Here is a 24,744-nt window from a genome sequence, read left to right on the forward strand (position 1 = left end):
AGATGAGGAGAGGGGCGCTATCACAGTAATGCAATCGCGGGCAAGGAAAGCGGGAAAAGCAGTAGATGTTCCCCACAGGTTGCATCTGGCCAATGCTTGTCGTCTAGGAAGCGCCCGCATCGGCACCAGGTCGGGGGTCCATCACCAATGAGGCGGCAGAGCTGGCCGTTTGGTGGGCGGCCGTCACACACTAGGCGTGTGATGGGGAAGACGATCTGCATGCTCCGAGCGGCCCTCTGAGCAACGGGACTGGATCCAGGATCTGCCTAGGGAGAATGTCTGTGCTGCCCTGTCAGAGTGCGAAGCGCCTGGGTGGAGACAGCAGACCGTGTGCTGTTGTGATTGCGCCTGCATGAATGCATTGGAGGAGGGGTTGTTGGGACTGGAGGGACTGGAGTTGGCTGCAAGTAGGAACACCATCTGTTCCCATGTTGGTTCTGTAGCATGGTTTTGATATTGTGGTATCGAGATCAAAGTAAAAGAAGAGGAGGAGGAAGTAGAAATACAAACCAAACATCCAAAGGGAAGAGGCACATGACACCCCAAACGTCATCCATTACCCCATCCACCATCTCCAGTCAACTACAACTTTTCTCAATTAAACATCCAAATCAGCCATTATTTCTCTACTTACTCTGTACAGAATACCTCCATAAGAAATAAATGCTACACAATTATCCCAATCACGCAGCCCATAAACTCCCCATCACCCAACCAACCAACCGCAACCATTGGACCTCCGGATGCGGAGACCGCAACAACTACTGCAGGCGAGCCATCAACTCCTCGTCCTCCTCCAACCTCATCCTCTTTATCCCCCGCCAACCAACCTCTCTAAGCGCCGACTGTCAGCCGTGACCCGACAAGGACAAGCACACCACATGAGCTCCCCGACCAGCCGGAAGGGCTCCCAGCCCCATCAACTGCGCACCGCCGCCGAACCCCGACAAAACCGCCTGTACAATGTCCGACTCTCGCACATCGAGCAGGTCAATCCCTCCGTGCGACTCCTCCAACTGACTATTCCCCCCGAAATCCAAAATGAAGATGAGGACCAGGACCAGGATCTAGACCAAGTATGATAATACCTACCAACTGTAGCATTTACCACAACCCACCATCCATTCACCCATCCACTCCATACCCATAGTCCTACCCCGAAGTACTACTACTACATACATCCGCTAAACCCACCCCAGACCATAATCCTCAACCACCACCCCCAACCCCTAACCTTTCTCCCGGGCCAATGGCTAGACGTACACATCCCATCTATATCCAACGCCGGCGGATTCAGCATCACCTCCACCCCCGCGGACGCACAAATCCTCCCCTCCCTAGAACCCCCCATCACCGCAGTCGACGAATCCGACAACCCGCCCATCGACCCTCACGGACGACCTCCATACCTGGAACTAGCTGTTCGCCATGCACCCCTAAACCCAGCAAGTGCATGGCTATGGCGCCCCGCGCACGAGATCCTAGGCACGGAACTCAGCGTCCGTGTCGGGGGCAGTTTCGTATGGCCTCCAAGTGGTGTAGATTTAACCAGGATTCGAAATGTGGTGTTTATTGCGGGTGGTGTGGGGATTAAGTACATACCACTCCACACTATACCCATACTGCATTGTAGATGCTGACGGCTACTATAACAGCCCATTGATATCTATGCTCTCGCATCTGAATAACGGTGACGATGAGGCCACGGCGCTTCAACATCCGAATCTGAATATCCGGTTTTTGTACTCGACTAAACTTCCTCGGGAAGAGGGGAATAGGGGGAGGAGAAGTCTGGAGCAGGTTTTGTTTCTCTCGCGTCTGCGACAGATTATTGCGTCGCAGTCGCAGTTTCGGAGGTTGCGGATTGAGTTGGATCTGTTTGTTACGGATTTGGAGCAGGGGGAGGGGGAGGCTCTTCTTGTTGGGGAGCGTGAGGATTTGACGCTGCATGCGCGGAGGATCAATCAGAGGGATTTGGAGAAGGCGATCAGTGGGTCTGATGGGAAGGTCAAGGTGGAGGAGACGGTGTGTTATGTGTGTGGTCCGCCGGGGATGACCGATGAATTGGTTGAGAGTCTCGAGGGTCCCTTGGGAAAGGGGAGCGTGTATACTATGAAAAGTGGTGGTGATAGAATGAGAATATAAATCAATTTTTGGAAGAAAAATCCGCAATCACAGCCGAAAACCCTGCAAATGTCGAATCGAATACTATAATACAAAGAATCAAAGTGTCCGCCGGTTCGGAATCGTATAGAAACGCCCATCTGGTTACAGACGCGAAACCTGGGGTACGATCATGCAAATAGCCTGCATCACAAGCGCCTCGAGAAACCCAGCTCGAAGGAGATGGAAGGGCAATCCGCCTCAACGAGGCAACTTAAGCTTAATTTTCTTGCTCGGGCCCCTTCACAGTTCCCCCGTCGATGATCATCATCTCATCGATCTTTGCTTCCGTCTCGCCATACTCGAGCCGCTTGTATGTCACCACACGGCCAGGGTTCATGTCAAAGTCGTAGAACCGCACGCGGCGCACATAGCCCCCGTACCCTCCGTAGCCTCCAAAGCCAGCGCCTCCTCCATAACACATCCACAGGGAGGGTTTCTCCTCGTTGTCCCTATTGAGCATGCAATAGTCATTGACATGATCACTGGGAGCAGGTTAGCGAAGGTCGTAGATACGGTGGGAAGATGTCACTCACTGTCCACAGCTAACGAAGAGGATGCCCTCTTCTTCAAGAGCATCCTTAAAGCCCGAGTTGAAACCCGGCGCTGTTGGAACCTCGGACCAGTTCCCTCGGTAGTAATTACCAGTATCGCGATACTCGGGCACCGGAATATGGATAAATGCCATGTTCATGTGCATGTGCGTGTACTCGTGGTGTTTGGCCTTCAACCCCTGGGCGGTGTTCTTGAACCACCGAATCTGACTCGGCTTGATCCAGTCATACCCGCGGAACTGCCGTTCATCGGGAGAGTAGGAGTGTGAGTCGAGAAGGTAGAGAGTCAATGCGGAGTGAGCTGTGCTTCCGCGGCCAAGGACCTCCACATAATAGTTCCCAACTCCATCAACCTCCTCTGGCCCTGCAGTAGATAAGGAGTATGGTAGATCCTCTAGGATGGTCATGAGCTCCGGCCGCTTTAGATCCCCCTCATCGTCATGATTGCCAAAAATGGCCGCATAGGGAATCTTGCGATCAACAAGCAGTTTAACGGACTTGAAAAGAGCACTCTGGGCGTCCCTCGAGGTCTCCCCATTCACCTGATCACCACTCAGTACCACGAAATCAGGTTGCTCTTCGTCTAAGAGTCTCTCCACGAATTCTAACGTTCGAGGATCGGCTTCGCATCTCTGCCCAGGAACAGGCTCGGCCGGAACAGGGTCTCGACAGGCACCTAAGCCCGTGCTCAGGTGCAAGTCTGCCAGCTGCATGATCTTGAAGCGCCCGTTTTCATTTATTCTGGGCACTGGCTTCTTGGTTCTAGGAGGGTTTCCGCGTCGAACGCTGATCCGGGTTTCCAGTCCCTCCGTCCGGCTATCCAGTAGCAGCGGGGTATCTTTAACCTCCCAGCCAATCCGCGGGTCAACTGCATCGGCGCCGAAGAGGACATCGATAGCCGTGATTGCCTTCTGGGAGTCGCTCGCATGGCGCTTGGCGGTTCGCCTCAGCCAGATGCCACCCGGTCTCTGCTCCCATGTCTCGCCTTCGGCCTCGGGATCTTCGATATATTCGGGAACGAGTCGGCTTATTTTGAGGTCAATGACGACCTTGTCGGTAGGGAGGAGTTCTTCCTCTTTCTTTCGCTGGAATCGAACGAATGCGCTTGAGGTCCAACCGGTGCGAAGGTAGAGGTCTTTATCGACTTGCGACCACGACTCCTGGCTCGGCTGGCAGTTGGAAAAGACATTCATAGAGGAGCAAGTCACAACGGTGACATCTGTGATGGCGTAGCCATCGTAGTGGGATGGGAGGTGGCCATGGATGGAGGCAGGAAGGACGCGAAATCTGTTGTCCAAGGTCACAACGAGGAGAGCGACAAAAGATGCAAAAATGGCGAGCTGCACGCCCGCTCGAACCTATAGCAATGTCAGGTTAGCGGCGAAGCCTCACTAGACGTAAATGGACATACTAGTCGGCGTGTCATGCTAGAAATGGTTGGTACCCCTGGCCAGTTCTAATCGGATGAGAAGTGGCTGGGCGCAGGAGCATGGTGAAAAATAAAGCCACAGAACAGATCTCGGGGCTCACCACAGAGAAGACCTGATACTAGGTCATCTCAAGGAGCCATTAATTTGTTTGGAGGGGAAAGAAGGTGTTCAGTTGTCCGGAGGATATCCTTCCTATTCATTCATTCGGCTCGGAGCCAATCCCTTTGGGAAGGCGGTCGGTCACATGTCAGTGACCAGTCGGGTCGGGATTGGCGGCCACTAGCCAGTTCGGGTATGGCCCTCCAGAACCCTACACTAGTCCCCTTGGGGATACAAATGGCACCCGGTGGTATCCGGAGTTCTATACTCCGTATATTCCTCTATCTTAACATGATATCTAAACTATGTGTCTGGTGCGTATATACCCAAGCGATCTATATCTAACAGTATGAAAGGCCGCTGCTAACTACCGTTCCTGGTGCGGCGCATTAGACCTTGTTCGCTCCCCGGTGGACCGCCTCCAGTCCATCCTGAGCCACTGTCTTGACGGAGACCTTGCCACCCAGAATATCTTGGGTCGTAGACAGAATGGTCTCCCAGCTTTCAAAGAGGGTGAACGGGATTTTCTCGCGCTCGCAGAATGTCACCAAGTCTAGCGGAGTTAGTCAGGTCATAATCAAAGCCCGTAAATGAAATTGGAGAAAACCCACCCTTGTCCTTCTTGGCAAACAGAAGATCAGTCTCTGCGGCGGCGGATAAATCAGACACACCATCTCCTGCGTACAATAAGGTCGGGCGCACACTGTCCGGCAGTGCGGCGTACGGCTTGATTTCCAAGGACTTGTCGTGGCCGAAGTGGCTAGAAATATGACGTCAGGGTTTGGCCCCATCGAACGGTTCAGGGGTCTCCTTACCTATCGTCATGGTATTTGATCTGCCAGCCACCTTCGGTGTTAATATCCTTTCCATCACGGCCCTCAACCTCATTGGCGACAATGTAGAGGTGGTCGTCCGGTTTGCCACCCAGGAACTCCTCAAACAGGGCGCTGATGACGGGGACCATCCCGGAGGACAACACCACGATCGGTACATTGTTCTCCTTTGACCATTTGTAGAACTCCACGAAGTGAGGATCCAGCTTCATGTGCTTCTTGAGGTACTCGATGCACTCATTGTAGGGGGTCTTGATGCTGTCTAGCATATCACGGAAAGCGTCACTGCGTAGTAAGGGGTTAATAGGGTCCCTGCACAGTTGTTTGTCCGACATACCGAAAGCTCATGGTGCCTTCGAGAACGGCCACGTTTCCTTGCCGACGCTTTGCATACCCGTAGCCAAGGTTATCAATCTTTCGGCGAAATGTTAGTGGGACGAGAGTGCGCATGCGAGAAGGGTAAATACCATAGCATCATTGCCTGCAAATAGTATTAGCTGGTACACTCGTCTGGATTGGACGCTGACAGACTTCATCCGTACTTACTGTCTTCGAGTGTGATAGTTCCGTCGAAATCGGTGAAGAAGATGAGCTTTGGGCTCGTCTTCATGTATGGAAGCGTAGAAGCACTCATGGTGACGGACTGGATGGGATTTATTCTAGCCGAGTCAGCGTCACTGCAAAAATGCCAGTCGCGCGACGAAAGAGAAAAGTGCAAGCAAAAATCAAAGGAATACTTGATTGCGAAATATCGGACAGTACTCGGATGTAACCGTCGAGAATAACTCCGTCCCTGAAAAGGGAACAGGGGCGACAAACCTAATCAGAAACCCAGAGAGGAGCAGATCAGACAGGCGCAATTAGGGAGGATCAAAGAACTTCCGGTGAGAATGAAGACGGAGATGCTGGTGGAGGGCTTGAAGATGTCAGAGCGCGACGAGGGGATGCTGGGAGTAAAGCAGAGACCCCGCGGCGAGCGACTAGACTCGATCAGTGGATAGTCGCATTCATCCTCCAGAGGGACAAATGACAATCGCCCTGAATGGACCCATGCGGAGTTCCCCATAATTCCACCGCGACACTAAGACTAAACATCCAATGTCTTTTTTCGGTGGAGCCAATCCTGCCCTTGTTTTTGCCCAGGTGGTTTTTCTGTTCTGGGTCTAGCCGAACCGAGTATCTTCCCGGAGGACTCGACTAGTAGTCCCGATTTTTGATCCCGTCACTCAGTCCCTTCAGAATCGCACTCGGAATGGCTCGTCTGCTGCAATCATTGCGTCGCGTCTTGGGACTGACCCCCTCGAGACCTGTCCCTCGTTATGCCCGTTCAATCGACACCAATTTCTCCTTCTTCCAAGGTATGTCTCAATCTTCTTCGCAGAGGCCGGCTCACCCGTTCTCGTTTGCGCCATCGCAAAATTAATCAATGGAATTCTTCTTATAGAGGGAGACAGAGTTATCATCAATGGCAAGACGCCGCTGTTAAGCAAGCCTTTGCGGAAGGGCCAGAAGTCGGACACTCGTCGGGGACAATTGGAGCATGACAATATCATCGGCCGGAGGGTACGGGATATGGTTCAGGCGCGTAAAGGTCAGTATTCTCGTCTCTGCAATCCAGAAAAGAACCAACATAATCTAACAACCGACTTCATTGACAGGCCCTGAATACCGACTCTCCCTCCCCACGCTCGAAGAATACGTTTCCTTGACACCCCGTCTAGTCACGCCGGTACGGACCCAATCACACACACCATCACCGAGCACCCCAGCCCTCATTAACGAGCCCCAATAGATCTACTCCGCAGACGCCAATCTCATTGTCTCCCTCCTAGACATTCACATCAGCCCTCCAGCCGAAGAAACAGACCACCCCCAACCACCCCTAGAAATCCTCGAATCCGGCACCGGCCACGGCTCCCTAACCCTCCACCTGGCGCGCGCAATTCAAGGCGCCAATTCAATCCCTCCTCCACTCCCCCACAGCTCCCAAGTCACCTATCTACCAACCAAGCCTGGAGAGGTAGCAACACGCAAGATACAGCCCCCCAAAGATGGCACGACAGAAACAGTCAACCCCGACCAAGAAAACTGGGACGCCTGGCGCTCTCAGCGCAAAGCAATCATCCACAGCGTCGACGTGACACCCAAAACATCCGTCCACGCCGAAAACGTAGTTCGGGGCTTCCGTCGAGGCATCTATACCGGAAACGTGGACTTCTACGCCGGCCACGTGGAGGACTGGATCGCTGAACAGAAGAGACAACGCGCACCGACAGGGCTCCTCTCCTTTAATAAAAGCGAGGTCGAGCCGTTCCTGTCATATGCGATTCTGGATATGCCATCCGCGCATTTGCGGATTCCTCACGTCGCTTCGATCCTGAAGCGAGACGGCCTTTTGGCCGTGTTCATGCCCAGCGTGACGCAGATCGGCGACTGTGTGGAGCTTATTCGTCGACAGAGACTCCCTCTCGTCCAGGATAAGGTTGTTGAGCTCGGAAACGGAATCAGCGGTGGTCGAACGTGGGATGTCCGGCATGCGGTGAAGAAGTCCCGTGAGAATGTATCCGTGGCTTCTGCAGCTGAATCCGCCGAGGAGGGTTCTGATTCCGTGGAGGAGGTCGCTCCCGAGGGCGAGACTCCTGACAGTACGGTCACTGTTCCTGTATCACCCGAAGAGACCCCCAAGGAAGAAAACAGTGTGCTTGTGTGTCGCCCCAAGGTTGGATCGCGGATCGTGGGCGGCGGCTTCGTTGGCATCTGGAGAAAGATTGAGGATACGCGGAAGAGCTGAGCGGAAAGCTTTACTTCTTTCCTTCCTATTTCTCCATCTACTCCTCTATACATCGGATACCCATTTGTACCATACATATCATACATACCATAGACCTACACTCATGAATAAACTGTACTACTACACTATCTCATTTATATCAAGCCAACATCAGCGAGAAAGAACAGCGGATGAACTCATCCAATAACTCACACCCTCCCTACCTACTACTACCTAATATAATATGACCAACACATTCTACGGCCCAACCACCCAATCAAAGAAAAACAAGCACAACTCCCATCCGAGAATACAGATAAGTCGGGCTACCACCACCACACACACACACACACACACACACACACACCACCACAACAAAAAAGAACGAAGAATAGAATAGAATCGAATAAGCAACAAGGCAAAGTCAGCCCCTCTCTCTTTCTACATCAAGGGTGTTATAACAAACAACACAACTATAGACGTTAAAGGTGGTTCCAAGACGACGGAACCAAAACCAACCCCTAGGTAGAAGAACCCCCAGACCACGCAACCAGCGACCAGCAACCGACAAGCCGCTTAAGGATACAAGCATACACACAAGACCGATTCGCCCGCCTAAGTGCAAAATGAGATGAGGAAAGAAAGAGGAGAGAAACAGGAAGGAAGAAAGAAAGAAAGAATCCATCTTTGGGATCCAATCTACAATAGATGATGGAGGAGATGTGAGTGGGCAGGCAGAGAAATGAGAAGGGGAGAAAGGGAAGAAAAGAAGCGTCGTTAAGAAAGGCATAAGATCCTAACACATACCAAATCTGGGAGGACGACGAAGATAAGACGGTGCTGAGAGTGAAGAGTAAGAGTGAGAGAAAGTGAAACTGCTGCGCCCGTGACTACTTTCCAAGATCATGGATACGCAGGTTCGATTGAACGAGAGTCGGTTGGCGACAGCAGTAAACAAGAAGTAAACTCACAAGAATGGAAGAAAAGGCGCAAGAAGAATGAAAGGAAAAAAAGAAGCACAAGATGCGGCAAGAGCATGACAACGTAAAAGAACACCACAGACACGCGAAAGGCCCCCAAAGATTCCGAGATAACAAGATAAACCGGCTACACAAACACCAGTCTCGTAAGATTCGACATGCTCCGTTCCCTCAATTCCGTTGCGGTCCAAAATCCGCTTCCACAACCTTGCCCTTTTTCCCTTTAACGGTAAACTCCGCAAATAATGCGATATGATCACTTGGAAAATGAAAATTGGGGAACCCAGGCACCTTCTGCAAATACTCCTTATCCACCTCCCCAAGTAACGCCGAGACATGCAGCGAATTAGATGAGAACCAGACATAGTCCAGGATATCTTTAAAATCGGGGGTGTAGTTGGTGAAGCTCAGCTCGTTAATCGAATTGTATGCCGACTTCAGCTTGAACGGGTGAGTCATGCCGACCCGGCTGAGATTACCGTACAGCCGCTTTTCGAGGTCCGGATGCGCCTCCGTGAGCCCGCCTTGTGCGACCAAGTTGTATGCTGCCGACCCAGGCGATGAGTTGAAGTCTCCGCACATGAAGAGCGGAATCTGATCGCCGCTGGAATACACCATAGACGGCGCAGGTTCAGGCGGCGGAGTCTCCGACTCACCTTCTGCTTCCGAGAAGCGGAAGGCAGTCTTGTCGGTACAGGCGGGCCATTTGGCGTATGAGTCGGAGAGCTTGGTGATCTCCTCCATCAAAATGGCGGTTTGAATGAGCTTGACGTCCTTGAAGGCCGGGTCCCAGTAGAGATGCGCGTTCACGACAATGAAGCGGGAGCCTGTCAGCCGGTTTTCCAGGAAGATTACCACTGCGATGTGATCCTTCTGCCACAGTCGATTGTAGATGTCATCTTGGCCCTTTGCATCCGGTCGCCGCACGGCTGTTTGACCGAAGTTGATGACTTGCTTATCGAGCAGGATGAACTTGCTTCCCTTGAAGAACGTGGCACAGCCATCGACCAACTTCGCTTCTTCCTCCTGCATACCCATGGCTCTTCCTCTGGGCCAGTATACACCTTTGTAGTCATTGTAGGCTAGCTGTTCTCTAAAGAAGCCATTGTAACTGCCTTGGTCGATTTCCTGCAGACAAATGATGTCCGAGTCGTGCGATCTCAATTCGCTCAGAATGAGCTCACGTCGGAATTCCCATGAAAGAACACGGGACGGAGTATATCCGAAGTGGGTCGGTGTGGCAGAGGCTTCGCAGAGAGCATTGTGTGAAAGGACGGTTATCTTCTCGCTGGGATTGTTGCCGGAGCTTGCGGTCTCGTCCAAGATGATCCAATCTCTATCGGGGGGTGGAAGGTGAACTTTGAAGCTGATGTTAGTACAAAGTGCACGAGAAGTGTTCCAACAGCAAGCACAAACCTGGCATTTCTTCCCTCAAATACCGAACCAATGCCTTTGTTCCCTCCTTGATAACCTGGGATTTTAGGACTTCGTTCAACGGGTTTCCATCTATCCCTAGCATCTCTAATCTGTAAAGATAGCCCATCTCGAAAGGGAGCGTGCAGATATTGTTGTCGAAGAGAAGAAGCTGCTTCAGACTAGTAAGCATGCCAATTTCTTCCGGGAGTTCTGTGAGGTCGTTGCTTGACAGGTCCAAGTGCGTGAGTTTCCGCAATTGCCCAATCGACGGAGGGATTGTCTTCAACTTGTTGTGGTTTAGGTACAATTTCTCAAGGAAAGTATAGTGAAACAAAGATGTCGAAAGTGCGCGTAGGCCCTGACCACCAAAATCAAGAGCAAACCAGCCCTGCTTCGGAGCAGCCTTGGTTTTGACTAGACCATTGCGATCGCTACCCCCATTCTCTTGTGGCTCGGAGGGCGCAATGGGGATGCCCTTGGCTTGCTGTGCGACTGTGCGGGCATGGTAATGGGGAGAGTGTGCCTGTCGCGACTCCGCAGCCAGCTGGAGCTGGAGCTGCCAATGTTCGTTCCGGGTATCGTCGATGTCTTCTTCCACGTTGACATGAGCACCGTTCTGAAGGGGACCTGGAGTGAAGTGGGGAGTAGCGGCGGCCAACGCTCCACTGGAGAAGTTGTGCTGGTGATTGATGCTGTGGGACGTTTGGTTGTGGTGAGCGTGATGATGGGGCTGCTGTGCAGGATGTGGGTGATGGCTCTGCGATTGGAACTTAGGGATCTGCATGCCAAACCGCTGGTGGGCCTGGCTGCCATTCATCATGACATGTTGTCCTTGGTGGGTTTGGGTGTACATAGTGAATGGATTCAGGGCAGCTGCTTGATTGATAGGAGGGGAGCGTGAGGGAGAAGGAGTGTCGTGGCTGAATTTTAGTCTTCCAGTGGGGGAGTTGGTTCCGTTTCGAACGAGGTGACGTTGGTGACTGTGTTGTTGTGTTTGCGTTTGGAAGAAGAACTGCCCGGCCCCAGGCTGCTGGAACCTGTAGGTACCATCTGCCATTTAACGTGGCAGACGAGACCGTGAGTCGACGGGTTCGAGATTTCTAGGAGAAGTTGCTGGGAGAAAGGCTGGGCTCTGGGAGGCGGCGGTGGCAGGAGAGAGAGGAGGAGTCGGGGATCGGATACGTTCTCTCCTTCTCTTCAACATGGGGTCCTGAAGCGGAACCACCCCAATAAAGTCGAGACGCTGGAATCAAGACCGCCGCAATTTCACTAGGGTCCGTATCACACGACTTCAGTTGCAGTTCTGGGGGTCGGGATCGGGAGGGCAATGGAGGATCGAACGATGGGGCGGGCGTCGGGCGACCGAGTCAGAGAGCACCGAAAGGCAATGATCTGACGAGCAACCTGGATCAATGTCAAACTGGGCTCACAGACGCAAGTCAGCTAGAGCAGAGCGGGCAATGCGCACGTAGATTCGGGTCGAGAGATGTAGCAAAGGTGCCAGCAGCTTGTTGGGATGAGACAGTCTTGTCTAGACGCTGCGAAGTGGTTTGCATCCAAGGCGGGAGGTCGCTCTGGTCACGTGATGTCACATCTGGCGGGCGTGATTCGCCGCCAATGGCAAAGCCAAGACCACCTCGCGACAACTTGAAGGACACCTCCAATTTCAACCACTTGCTACAATCTGTACTCTCCAGAGGTTGGAGATCGGTCTGGATCAATCGTCATGAAATCTCTCCAAACCATCTACCCATCATTCACCAAGTGAACAATGGCCTCGTCTTAACCCCCCGTGAATCAGGATGGCAACCGGGCAGGATCTGGGTAGCCTTCACTGCCCCATATTCCCAATTATTGAGGGGACTAGGCGATCCGCGGGGGTCACTGCACCAGTAAGGAGGTGTCTACTTAAGCACTCCAGCACACGCATCGAGAACCTTTCAAGAACATGCTATTTTTTTTTGTCTACTGCATGCGGAGACATCTTTTGACAGCATCTGCCAATCCTAACCTTCAAGCCTATCCTGTCCTTGCCATCGATTCCATGTTCAATCCCACTGACGATGGAGGGACTTGGCTCCCTATCTTATCTAGATTAACCGCCCATATCGCCCGCCCCCTGGGCCAACCAAGGCTCCCGCGACCCTATGACGAAGCCCGTATCAAAGCCACATAGCAGCACGGCTCACTCGGTTGGTTCCGATCGCCTCGCTATCTATATGATAGTCTTATGTTCTATGGCATCCCTTTATTGCTTTCGATCACTGACACTTAGAGCTCGGAGCTAATTGGGCAAGGTATGCACAGATCCCAAATCTTCGTTATGTGGGCTCTAAGGGGCCCATGTTTCCAGAAGTGTCCGAGACATTCTTCCCATTTCGTTGTAACACCATTCCCCTTGCAAACCCAACCCAGTGCGGGTGTGATAAGTTTCACGAGGAATACGAGGTCATGAAGAGGGTGTGGCAGTACGTAATGATCAATGTGTAGCTGGAATGCTGCCTATTATCTAGTGGCCTTGACCTGAAAATTAACATGGACAGCAATCATAACCAAACGAGTTGAATCGGAAACCGAATTCATCCGAGGTCATGCTATTACTTATCCCATGGCCATCAATGCTACAGCAATTAGACTGTTGTGTTGATTGAATTGCCCAGCATCCCTTCTAGGCTGAATCCAAACGGTCACACTGCATACACATACATCCACCCAACTATACACGGTATCATTTCCATTTATGTACATCAGAAAGTAACAAGCAATGTAACAATTAAACGAATGCTATACCACAATCTCCCAATCCCAAAATCATCACCCCAAAGCATACAAATCCAGGCTACCTAGATTAACCTATAACGACCTCAGTCTCAAATCAACACCTACACAGCACCCTCAGGAGATAAATCACCACCACCCTCCATCCCTCCCCTTGACTCTCACACACGTCAGGCCTATCCTATATACAAACATCGCTAAACAACCCAAGATCAACCGACCCTTCTTCCCCCATCCCAAAAATCTCAATAAAAATATCAACCTACACAAACCTATCTACACTACACCAACCCATCCACAAAGATTCCCCAACACAGTCCTTCAAGCCCTTCAACAGCATATCTAGATCCCAACTACCCATTTCTCGGCAGGTTCTCAACGTGTCTACAGTACGGATGCCAAGCGCTAAATTCAACATGCTATGTACTTAAGGTATTCCAAAAACAGCCCGGCTCATGATCTGCATTAGCTATGAAAACCACTAGAGGATCTATCGATATGATATAGTTTACTGGTCTTCAATCTTGACTACCTATCTAGCTGGGATCGGAGTGAGCACTCAACCTTTCCCCAGTCCACTCTACAAGCACGTTTGGGTGTGAGACACCTACCCAGATAGCTATGGAGTATACCTAATATAGTCATATCAAATCCACAACAAAATGTAAGATCATAGAACAACAGGCCTTGAGTCAAAAACATAACAGCACGGAAATAAGCAACAAGCAAAGCACCGAATAGCATATCACCTTGAGTAAGACAAACCTCAACACTCTGTACTCTCCACCAATGTCAAAAAAGCTTGTACCATGCACACAAGCCAATACTTTGCATTAAAGCCGACCAGTCGGACAAATAAGAATTCTCATCCCAAGCAATGTTATTTTATTGCTGACTGGTGTTGGTGTAACGTTCGGGAGCAGCTTATTTTATTTCACTGATTCTTGACAAATTCAGGTGAGATTATATGGTAAGGTATGTAGGATCTGATGACTCCTACGGAGTAGTAGGTAGGTACGTTGATTAGGGATAGATGATTGACTGCTATGCATGGCATGTGATTTCTCATGTATCGTATTGACTGCTAGTCACAACACAACATAAATCCACAGTAATAACCACAAGGAAGAAAAAAAAGGGGGGCCCAGAAAAATAAAAAGCCACCAGAAGGACCACCGAAAAAGCCCAGAGCTCGGGAACAATCCAACCGCTACTAATTTACTAGTGTAGTCGGACTAATGATATTCGAGGCAATCCCTGACAGGGCAACAAGTGACCCGTGCCAGCACGTGTCTTTTCAGGCCAAGAGTGGTCCCGGCATGCATAATAATCCTGGATGGCGGAGCGTTGCAGGACTGGGGGGGGTGGGAGAACAATGGTTTTGATCATTATTTTTACTTTTATTCTTCATTATGGTCTATGATCATGATTATTCTGTCGTGAGGAAGCAAGTCTGAGTAGGTAATAGGTAATGCTCCCACCATCCAGGCTAATATAATTCAACCCAACAAACGGCCGTGATTTGGTTGTAGGGTTACTAGTTCAATGAACCAGGATCTGGACTCGTCCTTGTCATCCCATCCCTTATTCCTTACCCGTTTGTTGACTTGCTCCGAAGCCTTCATCGGAATTATTTGGGTTGGTCTAATTACTGGTTGACGATTGAGTGGTCGGGTCGGTTGCGCCGTCGTTGCTACTTGCTACAGATTACTCCTAGTCTGACTCTGGATTATTCTTCAGATCCACAAAGCTACCCAAAATAAGTCGTCAACATTTACAATCATGATGTCAAGGAGCCGGTCGCTACCTGCCTTTTGCCTTCTCCGTTACCTAGTTGTAGCCTGGAAAGCCTGAGACTGGGCTAGGCGGGTTCCAGGATCTTTCCGTCTCCCAAGCTCTTATTTGGTGCTCTTAAGATTTGATTGTTTTCTCCATGCATTTCTTCATGCATTTTTGCCCTTTCGGCCCCCGGGCGGATTCCGTCCCCAGGCAGTGAAAGATTACTCAGGAGACGGGCCAAATTGAAGCTCGTCAAAACCTGCCGCGGTTATTCCGAGCAGCCGGTATGTCCGCGCAGGGCTCTATGTGGGCTGGCCGGTGGATTCGGGCGTTAGAAATTGAAAGGGCGACCCGTGAACATGGAAGGGATGAAGCAGGGTATTGAAGGTGGACGTGCCCGGTTTCATCGCGGCGGTTATCGTTATCAGTTCGTTAGCAGCTGGATCGGCCGTACTTTGGGTTGCAACTAGATCCATGGATGGCGTTTTCCTCGCTGCAACCTTGATCCTTCCTGTCCATTCATTCAGTTTCAGGCAAGGGCCCGGATTTGGCCGGTGGGTAGCCGAGACCACGCCAACGGACTGGGGATACGGAGTCGCTTCCAACTCCCAACTCTACTGATTCTGCATGAGAGCGATCAGATGCCACCCTTCCAAGCAGTCAGTGCAAATTATCGAGCCAATAATCCGTCGCTCGGGCTGCTGATCTTGGATCCTGCTGCAGGAGAAATCAGTAGTCAGAAGAACTTTGACTGGTATCTATTAGATCAGCAGAGCTTATGCAGGCAGTGAGTAGTAATAAGTACCTAGGTACTACTTGATGCGTCTAGGTATACTACGATGGCTGCAGTGGACGCACCCTTTCCGCCACCACCAGCAGGCGCATCGTTTGTTTCCATCGTCCGGACTCGTTCGGCAGAGACATTCGTACCGTGCACCGACTAGCAGAAGGAAAAGAAAAAATAATAAAAATAATAAAAAAAAAATTAGAAATCGACTTACTCCCGAGCAGTACTACCCAAAAGAGTTCTGGGGGGCCTTGTCCGGAATCCCGCCAGATGATTAGTGGTAACAGAAAGGCAGTCGCAGTCATAGTGGAGTGGCCCTAAGGGGGGTTCATTTAATCGAGCCGGGGCGATTGCATTTTCGGTCACGATGTGGTTTTTGCCCCCCCTCCATCTTCCTCTTTCTCCTCTCCTCCTCGGTCTCTCAGTCTCTTCCCATGGGTCGAGGCCGCCTGGAACTGTATCCGGACTGCCTCACTCTCTCTTCCTCCTTCCCCCGCCCTTCTGACTCGCGCTTGTTTCACTTCGCCTCTTACGCCTTCCCTTCCAATTACAGTACCATGTTCATAATACTCGAGTCCCTCCCCCGTCCGTGATCGATTTGCGCTGCCCTTGTCGGATGCGAGAATGCAAACCGTGGTTGCTAGCAGAACCAGATCGATGACAACCCAATCTCCGCTGTCAAAATGGATATGATGTCAAATGGGCCCGCGACTTTTGCGCCCGCCGCAACTTCGGGCTCCGATCTTCATTCGACTATCAGCTCGACCGGTCCAACCCTCGCCGCGACGTCGACCTCTTCCCTAACCTCCCTCAATGACTACTCCAACTTTCCCCTGGTCCGCCAGGGGGATCGCACATACCTCAGAGACCCCGAAAATCTCTACCCTCTCCCCTGCGATCTTCAGGAGATACATCGTCAGACCCTGCGCTCGCTGATGCTCATGCGCGTGTTCGGGGGCCCCTTCTGCAACCCGTACATGGCCGACCGACCACCCAAGCGGGTTCTAGAACTCGCATGTGGTTCGGGCCTCTGGTCCAGCATGAGCCATGAATATTTCGTCCGCCGCGGCCACCGCAACGTGTCCTTCCATGGTATCGACGTCGTCTCAGTCGCACCTGATCTGCGCAAAAAGGGCGTGCATTGGCAATTCCGAAGACACGACCTCCGAAAGCCTCGCCTCCCTTTCCCGGACGACTATTTCGACTTTGTCTTCATTAAGGACGCAGGAATGTGTCCTTCTAGCCCGGCCCAGCAAGCGTCCGGGCTAAGCGAGCCATTGAGGGTCCTCAAATCCGGCGGGATTCTGGAAGTTTGGGACTCTGACTGGGTATTCCGATCCTTGCTTCCCAACCCTGCGCCCGCCCGCAAATTAGCGTCGAGGGAACAGGAGACGGCCGATGCGACCGCAACTTACACATTTTCCGCCGCTACCCCGTTCACAAGAGTGCAGAACAAGTTCTTCCAGGACTATAACTCTTGGGTTGAAAAGGCTTTTGACCGTCGCAAATTGACGGCGTTGCCGTGTGCGACAATCGGCCTGTCCTTCAACTCAGAGGTCGATGTTCTAGAGAGCGTGGATAGTCGTCGCATCGCTATCCCGCTAGGAGAACTACGGTGGGAACGTGAAGGTCAAGGGAAGGATTCGGTCGGATCGCGCAGGCAATTGACTGCAGATCAATTGTCCATTCGGCGCACGGCCCTTTTGACAGTAATTCAGATGATTGAAGGCATGGAGCCTATCCTCATGGAAGCCAGTGGCAAGAGCAGAGATGAATGGGACAGGTGGTGGGCTGCCATGATCGCCGATTTGTTTCAGAAGGGAGGCCTCGCGAACGGGGAGTGCTTAGAAGTAAGCGCTTGGTGGGGTCGAAAGAAGTAAACAGTTTTCGGCGGAGAGGATACGAACTCAACTGTTGGTGTTCTGGCGAACGCGGGAAAGAAGACACGAAAAGCGTCGTGACCATTGCTCTCTCATATTGGTGATACCCCCACTTTTCTCCTTTCAATTTCGCATTTACTTTTTCTGTATAATCTTCTTGAGAACGTGTTGATAAGGCCCCACGACAAGTTGGACGGCCGACATCATTTATTATCATAGCGCTGTTTCAAGGTGCGATATCGCTTTAGATAGTACCTGGGTGCTTTCCGTCAGTATTGACGTTGACATTATCGAGCGTGTACAATCTCGAGAATCATGACATGATGAATATTCGGATGTACTTGGGCCATAGGCGGGACTTAATAACAATGGACATTATCAAGCCTTTCGAATAATATGCCAAGGGCGTTCACTCGCTTGTTCGCCTGTAAACAAGACATCGTAGGATATGGCGGACCCCGACAACCATTGGGGCTGACAGAAAGAAAACGTGGGGTATCTCACAAAGCTTCGATTTCTGCAATAAACATCCAACGATCAGATCTGATCTCTCATCATTCCGCGCAACCAATTGGAGAAAGAAACCCAACCTACCCTTTTTCACAAACTCCGCTCTCGCAATACCCTTCCGAATCTGTTCCTCATTTTCCAGATGTGCCTGACTAGAAAATGCTTTGTGTAACCTAGTCCGATAATACTCGTAGCCCAACGGATACTCGCGACCAAGAAAGAGGAGTTCTTCCGATAACGGAGTGTTAGTTGAAGAAAGACTTAAGATCCGCATTAAGTCGATCAAACTGAACGACCGGAAACTGAGAAGGCATACACATACCCTTGTAAATATTTATCACCTGTGAGCGAAGTGTTGGATTCGTCATTGTAAGTGGTGTTGTCAGTTAGAAGAAGCAGGAGCTAGGATCTTTGAAGAAGGTGGGAGAATCGAGGAAGTTGTTTGTTCCCTCCCCAGCTTTCGTTAGCCGGAACGCTATCGGTGACGTCGCACGGACGGAATCGCGATTTCAATGTTTCGGAGGGGCTGCCGGTCCGGGTGTGCACGGATACTGACACTGCACATCGGGCCTTTCCGCGGTGTATACTTCAAGGGTTTTGGTATGGCTGTTTTTGATGGGGTTTGTAGGAATTAATGGTTTCTGGGAACTACGGGGTCGGTTTTTTCATGGTTGGGCCTCTAAGGGTTGGCTGGTAGTTTAGATATAGTTGCCTATCCGCTGGAAGAGCTGTAAGGTCATGTCAAGTTGGCGTGATAATGCGATTAGCTAGTATTGAAGAAGCACAAGTGATAATCAAAAAAAAAAAATAATAATTTCTAGGCCAATCACCTGCCAGAGAGGCCCAGCTTTCAAGCAATTGTGTAGGCCAAAGATTGATGTATCTTGATTTCTATATATAACCCGACGCAAATATAATATGAAGATAGAGCACATAATCTGTCAAGGTTCACCAGTAGACCAAAATGATATATCGCTGATCTTTGGAGAGCAGACGGAGAGAAAGAACATCCCAACATAACCTATAGTGACATCTAGTTATTGATAGGTGCACTGCCTTTGATAGTCAAACAAACTTCTGTTGACTGACATGCGCATTCTATCACTCCAATCAAGCCCTTGTTGATTGCTGAATCTCCATCATTTACATGGAGCACAATGCTTCTCAACTGAGGCATATCTTCACGTCGGGTGACTAGCTTTACAAGATCCCATACTAGAGCAGGGAAAGTGTTATCCATAATGTCAACAATTTCAAGAGACTTGAGTGATCTTGGTAATATCTGGATAAGCAGTTCATGATCAGGACTATATTCCTTCATAGGACCTGTGTTTGGTGATCTTATGAGGTTTGCATGTCGCATGAAGAGATTTTCCAGAACATGGAATTCTTTGAACGAGCCAAAAGGAAGATTCATCTTGCTCTGTTCAGCATGGTGCTTCGAGTAGGTTTTGTACGACACGCGAAATTCTAGACGCAGAGACTTGGGGGTATACTTGGCTGAGAGGAGAGATCGACGGAATGCTTGGGCTGTGAGTGGATTGTATCCCTCCGTGTGTTTGATAGAGTTTATCATCCCAAACTCAAGGTGGAAGTGCTCGAGTTTACTGCATGCTGCAATCCAGTCATTTATATCATCACAAGCGATCGTATGGATTAGGTTGATTTCCGTGACTGGGCATTCTGATCTCCTGTGATCTGCGAAATCGGGCTTCGTGTACGACCCCGGGGAGCCTTCATACACCTTGAGCGCATTGACCTTGCGGACGGCCGGAAGATAGAAAAAGGGCATTGCATGATCCGACCAGATCATCTCGTTTTCTAGGGGACAAGTGAGCTCGACGTCCCGGAAGAATGGAAACGGAGTACTCTTATCAAACGGATGCTGGCGCTTTGCTGCTTTGACCAGCACATCCAACAGAAACCCCTCCTTGATATGTGAGATCGAGAGGCTTTGTAGATGAGTCAACCGAGTCAGTAGCACCGCCAGCCAGGCCCATCCACATGAATTTTGCAGATGCAAGCTCCACCAATCCTTATCTTGGTCAGTGTCGCATATTTCCGTCACCATATCATGTATCGATGCGAAATCGCCAATATCTTCCTCGCTATCGCTTTGGTAAAATTTCTCATCGTAAGGACACTTCTGAGACTGTTCGACTTCCAAATGCTGGACAGAGGGTGCTAGATAAGGACGATACCATAGGTACTCAATTGACCTTCTCAAACTGCAGTCGCCAGCCTTCAGGTCTCGAGCTGACAGTTTCTTGATAGACGAACAACGTAATGGTCTAAGCTCAAGGCGAAATCCACGCGAACACTCGCTTAGGGCGCACTTTGTGGGCAGGTCATCAATGTGTCGCCAAATAACAGGAGGGCCTCCTTCGGTAATTGAACCATACCGTTTAGTTGTTTAGACCTGTCTGGGGACAGTGTAACCACCTTCCCTACAGATTCAATGAAGAAATGCGCATTTTATGTGTCTGCTAATCAGGAAAATCGGGACTCCGCGAGGCGATATTCTGCATCTGCCTGGACAATGCATCTGCAACGCTTGGATCTTATATATGGCAATCAACCTACTTCGTACTGCTACGATATAGGGAGATGCCTAGAAATATAAACTCAGCTTCCTCGCGAACAAGCATTGGCCACCGCATTCGCTCAATATTCGCTGGCAACAATGCCAATAAGTATGATGCTCTATGGGGCACAATTTCTTCTTGTTTCAATGATTAAGCACGAATCACAGAGTAGAATGCCGATCACAGGGCACAAAGGAAAAAGGTGAGAAGAAAAAGAAGCATAGAAGCGATTAGATGATCCAGGGGTTGTACCAGCGCGCGGAGAGGGAAGGAATGCGCGGGGTTAGCCGAAGCTCCAACCGCCGGACAACTAGCCGAGGTGAGAGCTCATGGCTACTAATGAGCCGGGAACAACTACCTTCCTTCAGACCACAATCACCAACCACGCCTAATTGCGAAGCATGATGTCCTTACCAACAATAAGGAGGCGGTCACTCGCTGCGATATCCTCTCAGTACTCACTACGCACCGTCCGTCTCTTTTCCGTCTCGACTATATCGCAAAATGCCCCTGCCTCCGAACCCGGAACAACACCAAAGAAACCCCACGGCATAGACCCCCGATGGCTGACCATGACCAAGCGAAGAATCGGCAGGTGCATGATGTTTGGCTTGAAGCCGCTGCAGATTCAAGAAGCTGGGGAGGTATTGCAGCAAATAGCAAATGACTGGCGGGAATTGGTCGCTGGCAGCGAAGGCTATCTGACCGATGAGACGAGAAGGGGTCTATTCCAGCAAAAGGTCGCGTGGGGAGAGATGGTAAGATATGCACTTGGTATATGGAGGTTTACATATACCAGTGTGCACATATGCTAATGTTTGGACTTGAATCGAACAGGATAGCATGGTAAGACCTCAGACTATACAAGCGTTGACTGAACTTGACTGACTCATGAGACAAGGGTATGTGATATCCCAGACTAATAGATTGAGCCACAATTTCTAACCATTCACGAGCACCTTTTTAGGACATGTCAACAACGTCACATACCCCCGATATGCGGAAACGGCACGGGTATACTATACCCGCAACTTCGCCATGCATATTGATCCGGCTCATAAGAGAGAGTGGTTAAATCTTGTCAGCTCGAAAGGCATCGGTCTAATTCTCCGAAGCATCACAATCGACTACAAATTCGTATGGTGCTTCTGTCCAGAGAAATGAAGCCACTCGCTAACAGCTCGTCTCTTCACAGCCCATGACATACCCCGATAAAGTCACAGTGTACCATAAGCTAGTGCATGACCCGGCCTCCCCTAAATCACCTCATCATGGGTTCCACCTTCAAGCCATGATAATCTCCGAGGCTCGCCAACGACCTGCTGCCCGTGTTCACGAGGACATAGTCATGTATGACTACAAGGCAAATAAGAAGACGGAACTCCCACCGTTCGTCTTTGAGCAATTCAAAGCCACCTGGAAGCTCCAGGAGCAGGCCAAGGAATTCTGGCAGCAGCGTATACTCGATATCGAATCGAGGGTTCGCACACTGGAGACGGAGAGTTGGGACCGGGAGGATGCGGTCGAGGATACCGGATCCGCGAAGTAATGACGCAGCAGCGGGTTCCCGCTTCCAGGCAACTTCGCATGCCGACAGAACTCAGATCAACAATGTATGTGAATGATCGATCGTAGGACATTCGTATAGATCCAGTTACAACTCACGTACTGTGAGCGCCGTAGGGAGCTGTACCGTATCGAGCATACTGGTAATGTACGAACCTGAACTGCATACAGTACATGTAATTTTACAGGCTGTACTCTTCACTAGAGGTGGCGGTGGCCCTTCCGAGGGCCAAGCAAAGCTTGCCTCACCCAGCGGGGACCCGGCTCAGCCTCGGCCCTCTCCAGGCCGGGAAAGGAGTCGACGGGACGGCGTCTTATCATGCATACCGAATGGATTCATGGGCTGTCGGCTAACTGGAAAACGACCGTGAATGACTTAAATCGGGTGGTTGGTACCTGATTCCATTCCAACGGTTATTTCTTAACACTGAATTAGATACAACCCACGGAAAGCAACTTCAAGAAATTATGGTTCTCTATCGCCAACCCACGGTTTGCCGAAAAGGTTGCGGGTATATTTGTCCTATTTTTATGTCGAACGAATAATAAATACGCCACGCAATACATGGAGTTTCCCAATGTAAATATATGTTCAATGTTTAGGCTCAGATTGGTGCTGGTATTTAAATATCATAAATGTTTGCGATTTGGGCTTTTTTGGTGGTATAATAAATCAATTGGAATAGCTCCTAAATCTCAGCGTTGGCGTAAACAGTGTCGCTGACGATGTTATCTTATGATTCTTAAACCAAACCATTGCACTCTAACCCTCATGTTGGACGGGTTTATGAGCTACCTTTAGTACGGTGTATACTTATGCGAATCTCTCTAACATCTATCTGCGTAGCCTGCTGGCTGATATTAAATCCGTTATTCCGGAAAGCATCTATCTATAGCATACGCCAAGCGGTTTGAAGAAGTAATTTCATTCTCGCTCCTTCGTTATCCTGTATGTCAGGGGGTAGACTGCTTTTGGATATTATTCCAAGTAATAGATAGATGTGGAAGTAAGGTCTTATTACTCACAATGTATAGATTCGATGCTTAATATAACTGCACTAGTACTAAGCCACATGTAGGAACGACATTCTGCCGGTTGTACTAAAACCGATACTTTACCAGTGCGGCTTGCTCACCAAAGATATTCCAAATTAGCTTGCATCTTTGCAGAGATATCAAGAACCCCAGGTTTCAAGGGTGGGTAGGTATAGAAGGGTCATGCTGTAATGACCCCTGGACATGCGGGGCAACCGTCATTCTGAGACAGCTGGATCATGTCCATATGAGTCTGGGCTAATATTGACTTGATGGCTGATGATCTAGGCCTAGATGGGAATGTTTCCACTAATGTCAACCCCCCCCTTCCCCCTTGCTTTGCGGTATGTGGTAAATGTAACCCAAGACGTTTCCTAAATGGTTCAAGCCTCTAGGTACTTCGGAAAGGTGTGAGGTTTGTAACTAATGATATGGTAGGAATGAAGATGAGGATCGCTGTCCTCTCTATTCACTCTCTCGGAAAATTCGACGATGGCAATCAGTCTTGCCTGTCATTGGTGGATCGCCCAGCATCTTCCAGTTCAGTGATCGTTCTGACTAGTTAGCTTTTAGGTACTGGAAGTCTTCCGTGTGGAATCAAATAAGGTCTGGAGAGATTAGGTGTCTCAACTTGCAAATTGCGTAAGCCGCCTTTATGATATTGTAAGATTGTCAGCAGAGGGAGGTTAGCAATAAAGTCCCAAGCGCAATTATGGAGACACAACCCAGGAATCTGGATAACTGTGTGTCTGTTCCTTATGGAATACGGTCATCGTCATCCTGAGTTTGCTCGATGAAACGCCATCGGGGGTGCTTATATTTCCTTATAGTACGAATAAATTATCCAGAGCAAGCGACAAAGATCAAGGCAGTGGATTCTTTGCTAAAACTATATCCGCCATGAGCCTTCCGGCGGCAGAAAATCACTACGAATACAGGTCCTCTACTCTGCTAAGTCTGTCTTGAGAAAATATATCAAGATCCCCCTCACCTGTGAATTGGAGGTTCGAGAAGAGGATGAGAGTCAGAGATGAGTCTATGCAATCCTTTCCGTTATTCTGACAGTCATCGATGGACAAAAACTGCTCCCTATATTCGATCAAGACAATCATCCTGGGTTGAACTGCCATTGGTCGATCCAGGGCTTCTTGCAAAGCGAATATGCTGTGCGGTCAACCTGCCGCCAGCATCGCTGTAGTAAAACGCCGGGACGCAACTCATATTGGCTGCAAGGAAGTGCTGCTGCATACGCCCTATAAATCATCCGATCGACTCAATACCACGGGAGAACATCGGTGTTCTGGAAATCGGAAAGTCAAGTCTGAAGCCGCTGGCTCGGCTCGGTTGTCGGCAGCTGATAACTATAACCTACCGAAGCTCAGACCCGCAACCGCCATGTGATGCCTACCCTGGCTCTGATTCTTCACAGCGGGGATGATACACAGCACGGAGAGATAAGGATTCCCGGGAGATCGTCTTTCTTTTCATCTCAGGTCACAGACTGAAACTCGATGACGACCTCGACACCTCTGGCACACCTTTCTTTGCAGTAACACAAGACATGGTTGCTGTGGAATCC

At 50.1% G+C, this 24,744-nt stretch overlaps 10 protein-coding genes across 10 annotated transcripts; 4 read left to right on the forward strand and 6 right to left on the reverse strand.

Moving 5' to 3' along the window:
- Positions 1-881: 881 nt before the first annotated feature.
- Positions 882-2,129, forward strand: BO94DRAFT_553075 (FAD-dependent oxidoreductase; the record flags this gene model as incomplete). Its single annotated transcript, XM_025613634.1, has 4 exons — positions 882-1,076; positions 1,200-1,594; positions 1,656-2,067; positions 2,103-2,129. The coding sequence occupies 4 exons, from the start codon at positions 882-884 to the stop codon at positions 2,127-2,129; spliced, it is 1,029 nt and encodes a 342-aa protein (XP_025471890.1).
- BO94DRAFT_483676 (metallophosphoesterase family protein) lies at positions 2,128-4,322 on the reverse strand. The gene is made up of 3 exons (XM_025608932.1): positions 4,129-4,322; positions 2,700-4,075; positions 2,128-2,648 (listed from the first exon to the last, which is right to left on the reverse strand). Exons 1-3 carry the CDS (start codon positions 4,141-4,143, stop codon positions 2,384-2,386), a joined length of 1,656 nt encoding a protein of 551 aa, XP_025471891.1. The 5' UTR covers positions 4,144-4,322; the 3' UTR covers positions 2,128-2,383.
- A 168-nt stretch (positions 4,323-4,490) lies between these two features.
- BO94DRAFT_531033 (putative Phosphoserine phosphatase) lies at positions 4,491-6,023 on the reverse strand. The gene is made up of 7 exons (XM_025610804.1): positions 5,899-6,023; positions 5,626-5,738; positions 5,547-5,560; positions 5,417-5,493; positions 5,062-5,364; positions 4,858-5,006; positions 4,491-4,799 (listed from the first exon to the last, which is right to left on the reverse strand). The coding sequence occupies exons 2-7, from the start codon at positions 5,711-5,713 to the stop codon at positions 4,636-4,638; spliced, it is 795 nt and encodes a 264-aa protein (XP_025471892.1). The 5' UTR covers positions 5,714-5,738; positions 5,899-6,023; the 3' UTR covers positions 4,491-4,635.
- On the reverse strand, positions 5,626-6,148 carry BO94DRAFT_531034 (uncharacterized protein; the record flags this gene model as incomplete). Its single annotated transcript, XM_025610805.1, has 1 exon — positions 5,626-6,148. The coding sequence occupies one exon, from the start codon at positions 6,143-6,145 to the stop codon at positions 5,903-5,905; it is 243 nt and encodes an 80-aa protein (XP_025471893.1). The 3' UTR covers positions 5,626-5,902.
- A 169-nt stretch (positions 6,149-6,317) lies between these two features.
- BO94DRAFT_531036 (tRNA (adenine-N(1)-)-methyltransferase) lies at positions 6,318-7,985 on the forward strand. Its single transcript, XM_025610806.1, has 4 exons — positions 6,318-6,437; positions 6,524-6,670; positions 6,738-6,808; positions 6,872-7,985. The coding sequence occupies exons 1-4, from the start codon at positions 6,332-6,334 to the stop codon at positions 7,868-7,870; spliced, it is 1,323 nt and encodes a 440-aa protein (XP_025471894.1). The 5' UTR covers positions 6,318-6,331; the 3' UTR covers positions 7,871-7,985.
- Positions 7,986-8,819: 834 nt separating this feature from the next.
- Positions 8,820-11,414, reverse strand: BO94DRAFT_219448 (CCR4-Not complex 3'-5'-exoribonuclease subunit Ccr4). Its single transcript, XM_025606212.1, has 2 exons — positions 10,246-11,414; positions 8,820-10,187 (listed from the first exon to the last, which is right to left on the reverse strand). Exons 1-2 carry the CDS (start codon positions 11,300-11,302, stop codon positions 9,001-9,003), a joined length of 2,244 nt encoding a protein of 747 aa, XP_025471895.1. The 5' UTR covers positions 11,303-11,414; the 3' UTR covers positions 8,820-9,000.
- A 4,562-nt stretch (positions 11,415-15,976) lies between these two features.
- BO94DRAFT_531040 (SAM binding motif-containing protein) lies at positions 15,977-17,844 on the forward strand. The gene has a single exon (XM_025610807.1). It carries the CDS (start codon positions 16,273-16,275, stop codon positions 17,467-17,469), a length of 1,197 nt encoding a protein of 398 aa, XP_025471896.1. The 5' UTR covers positions 15,977-16,272; the 3' UTR covers positions 17,470-17,844.
- On the reverse strand, positions 17,665-18,385 carry BO94DRAFT_531041 (electron transfer flavoprotein regulatory factor 1; the record flags this gene model as incomplete). Its single annotated transcript, XM_025610808.1, has 3 exons — positions 18,064-18,385; positions 17,974-17,986; positions 17,665-17,724 (listed from the first exon to the last, which is right to left on the reverse strand). Coding segments are annotated over exons 1-3 (251 nt in total), but the record flags the coding sequence as incomplete, so codon positions are not given.
- Positions 18,386-19,012: 627 nt separating this feature from the next.
- Positions 19,013-21,165, reverse strand: BO94DRAFT_581477 (uncharacterized protein; the record flags this gene model as incomplete). Its single annotated transcript, XM_025615412.1, has 2 exons — positions 19,013-20,149; positions 21,034-21,165. 2 exons carry the CDS (start codon positions 21,163-21,165, stop codon positions 19,013-19,015), a joined length of 1,269 nt encoding a protein of 422 aa, XP_025471898.1.
- On the forward strand, positions 20,918-22,343 carry BO94DRAFT_531042 (thioesterase family protein). Its single transcript, XM_025610809.1, has 4 exons — positions 20,918-21,322; positions 21,402-21,411; positions 21,532-21,701; positions 21,760-22,343. Exons 1-4 carry the CDS (start codon positions 21,167-21,169, stop codon positions 22,111-22,113), a joined length of 690 nt encoding a protein of 229 aa, XP_025471899.1. The 5' UTR covers positions 20,918-21,166; the 3' UTR covers positions 22,114-22,343.
- The last annotated feature ends 2,401 nt before the right edge of the window (positions 22,344-24,744 follow it).

The sequence above is a fragment of the Aspergillus sclerotioniger genome (genome assembly GCF_003184525.1).
Source record: "Aspergillus sclerotioniger CBS 115572 chromosome Unknown BO94scaffold_3, whole genome shotgun sequence".
Classification (NCBI taxonomy): domain Eukaryota; kingdom Fungi; phylum Ascomycota; class Eurotiomycetes; order Eurotiales; family Aspergillaceae; genus Aspergillus; species Aspergillus sclerotioniger.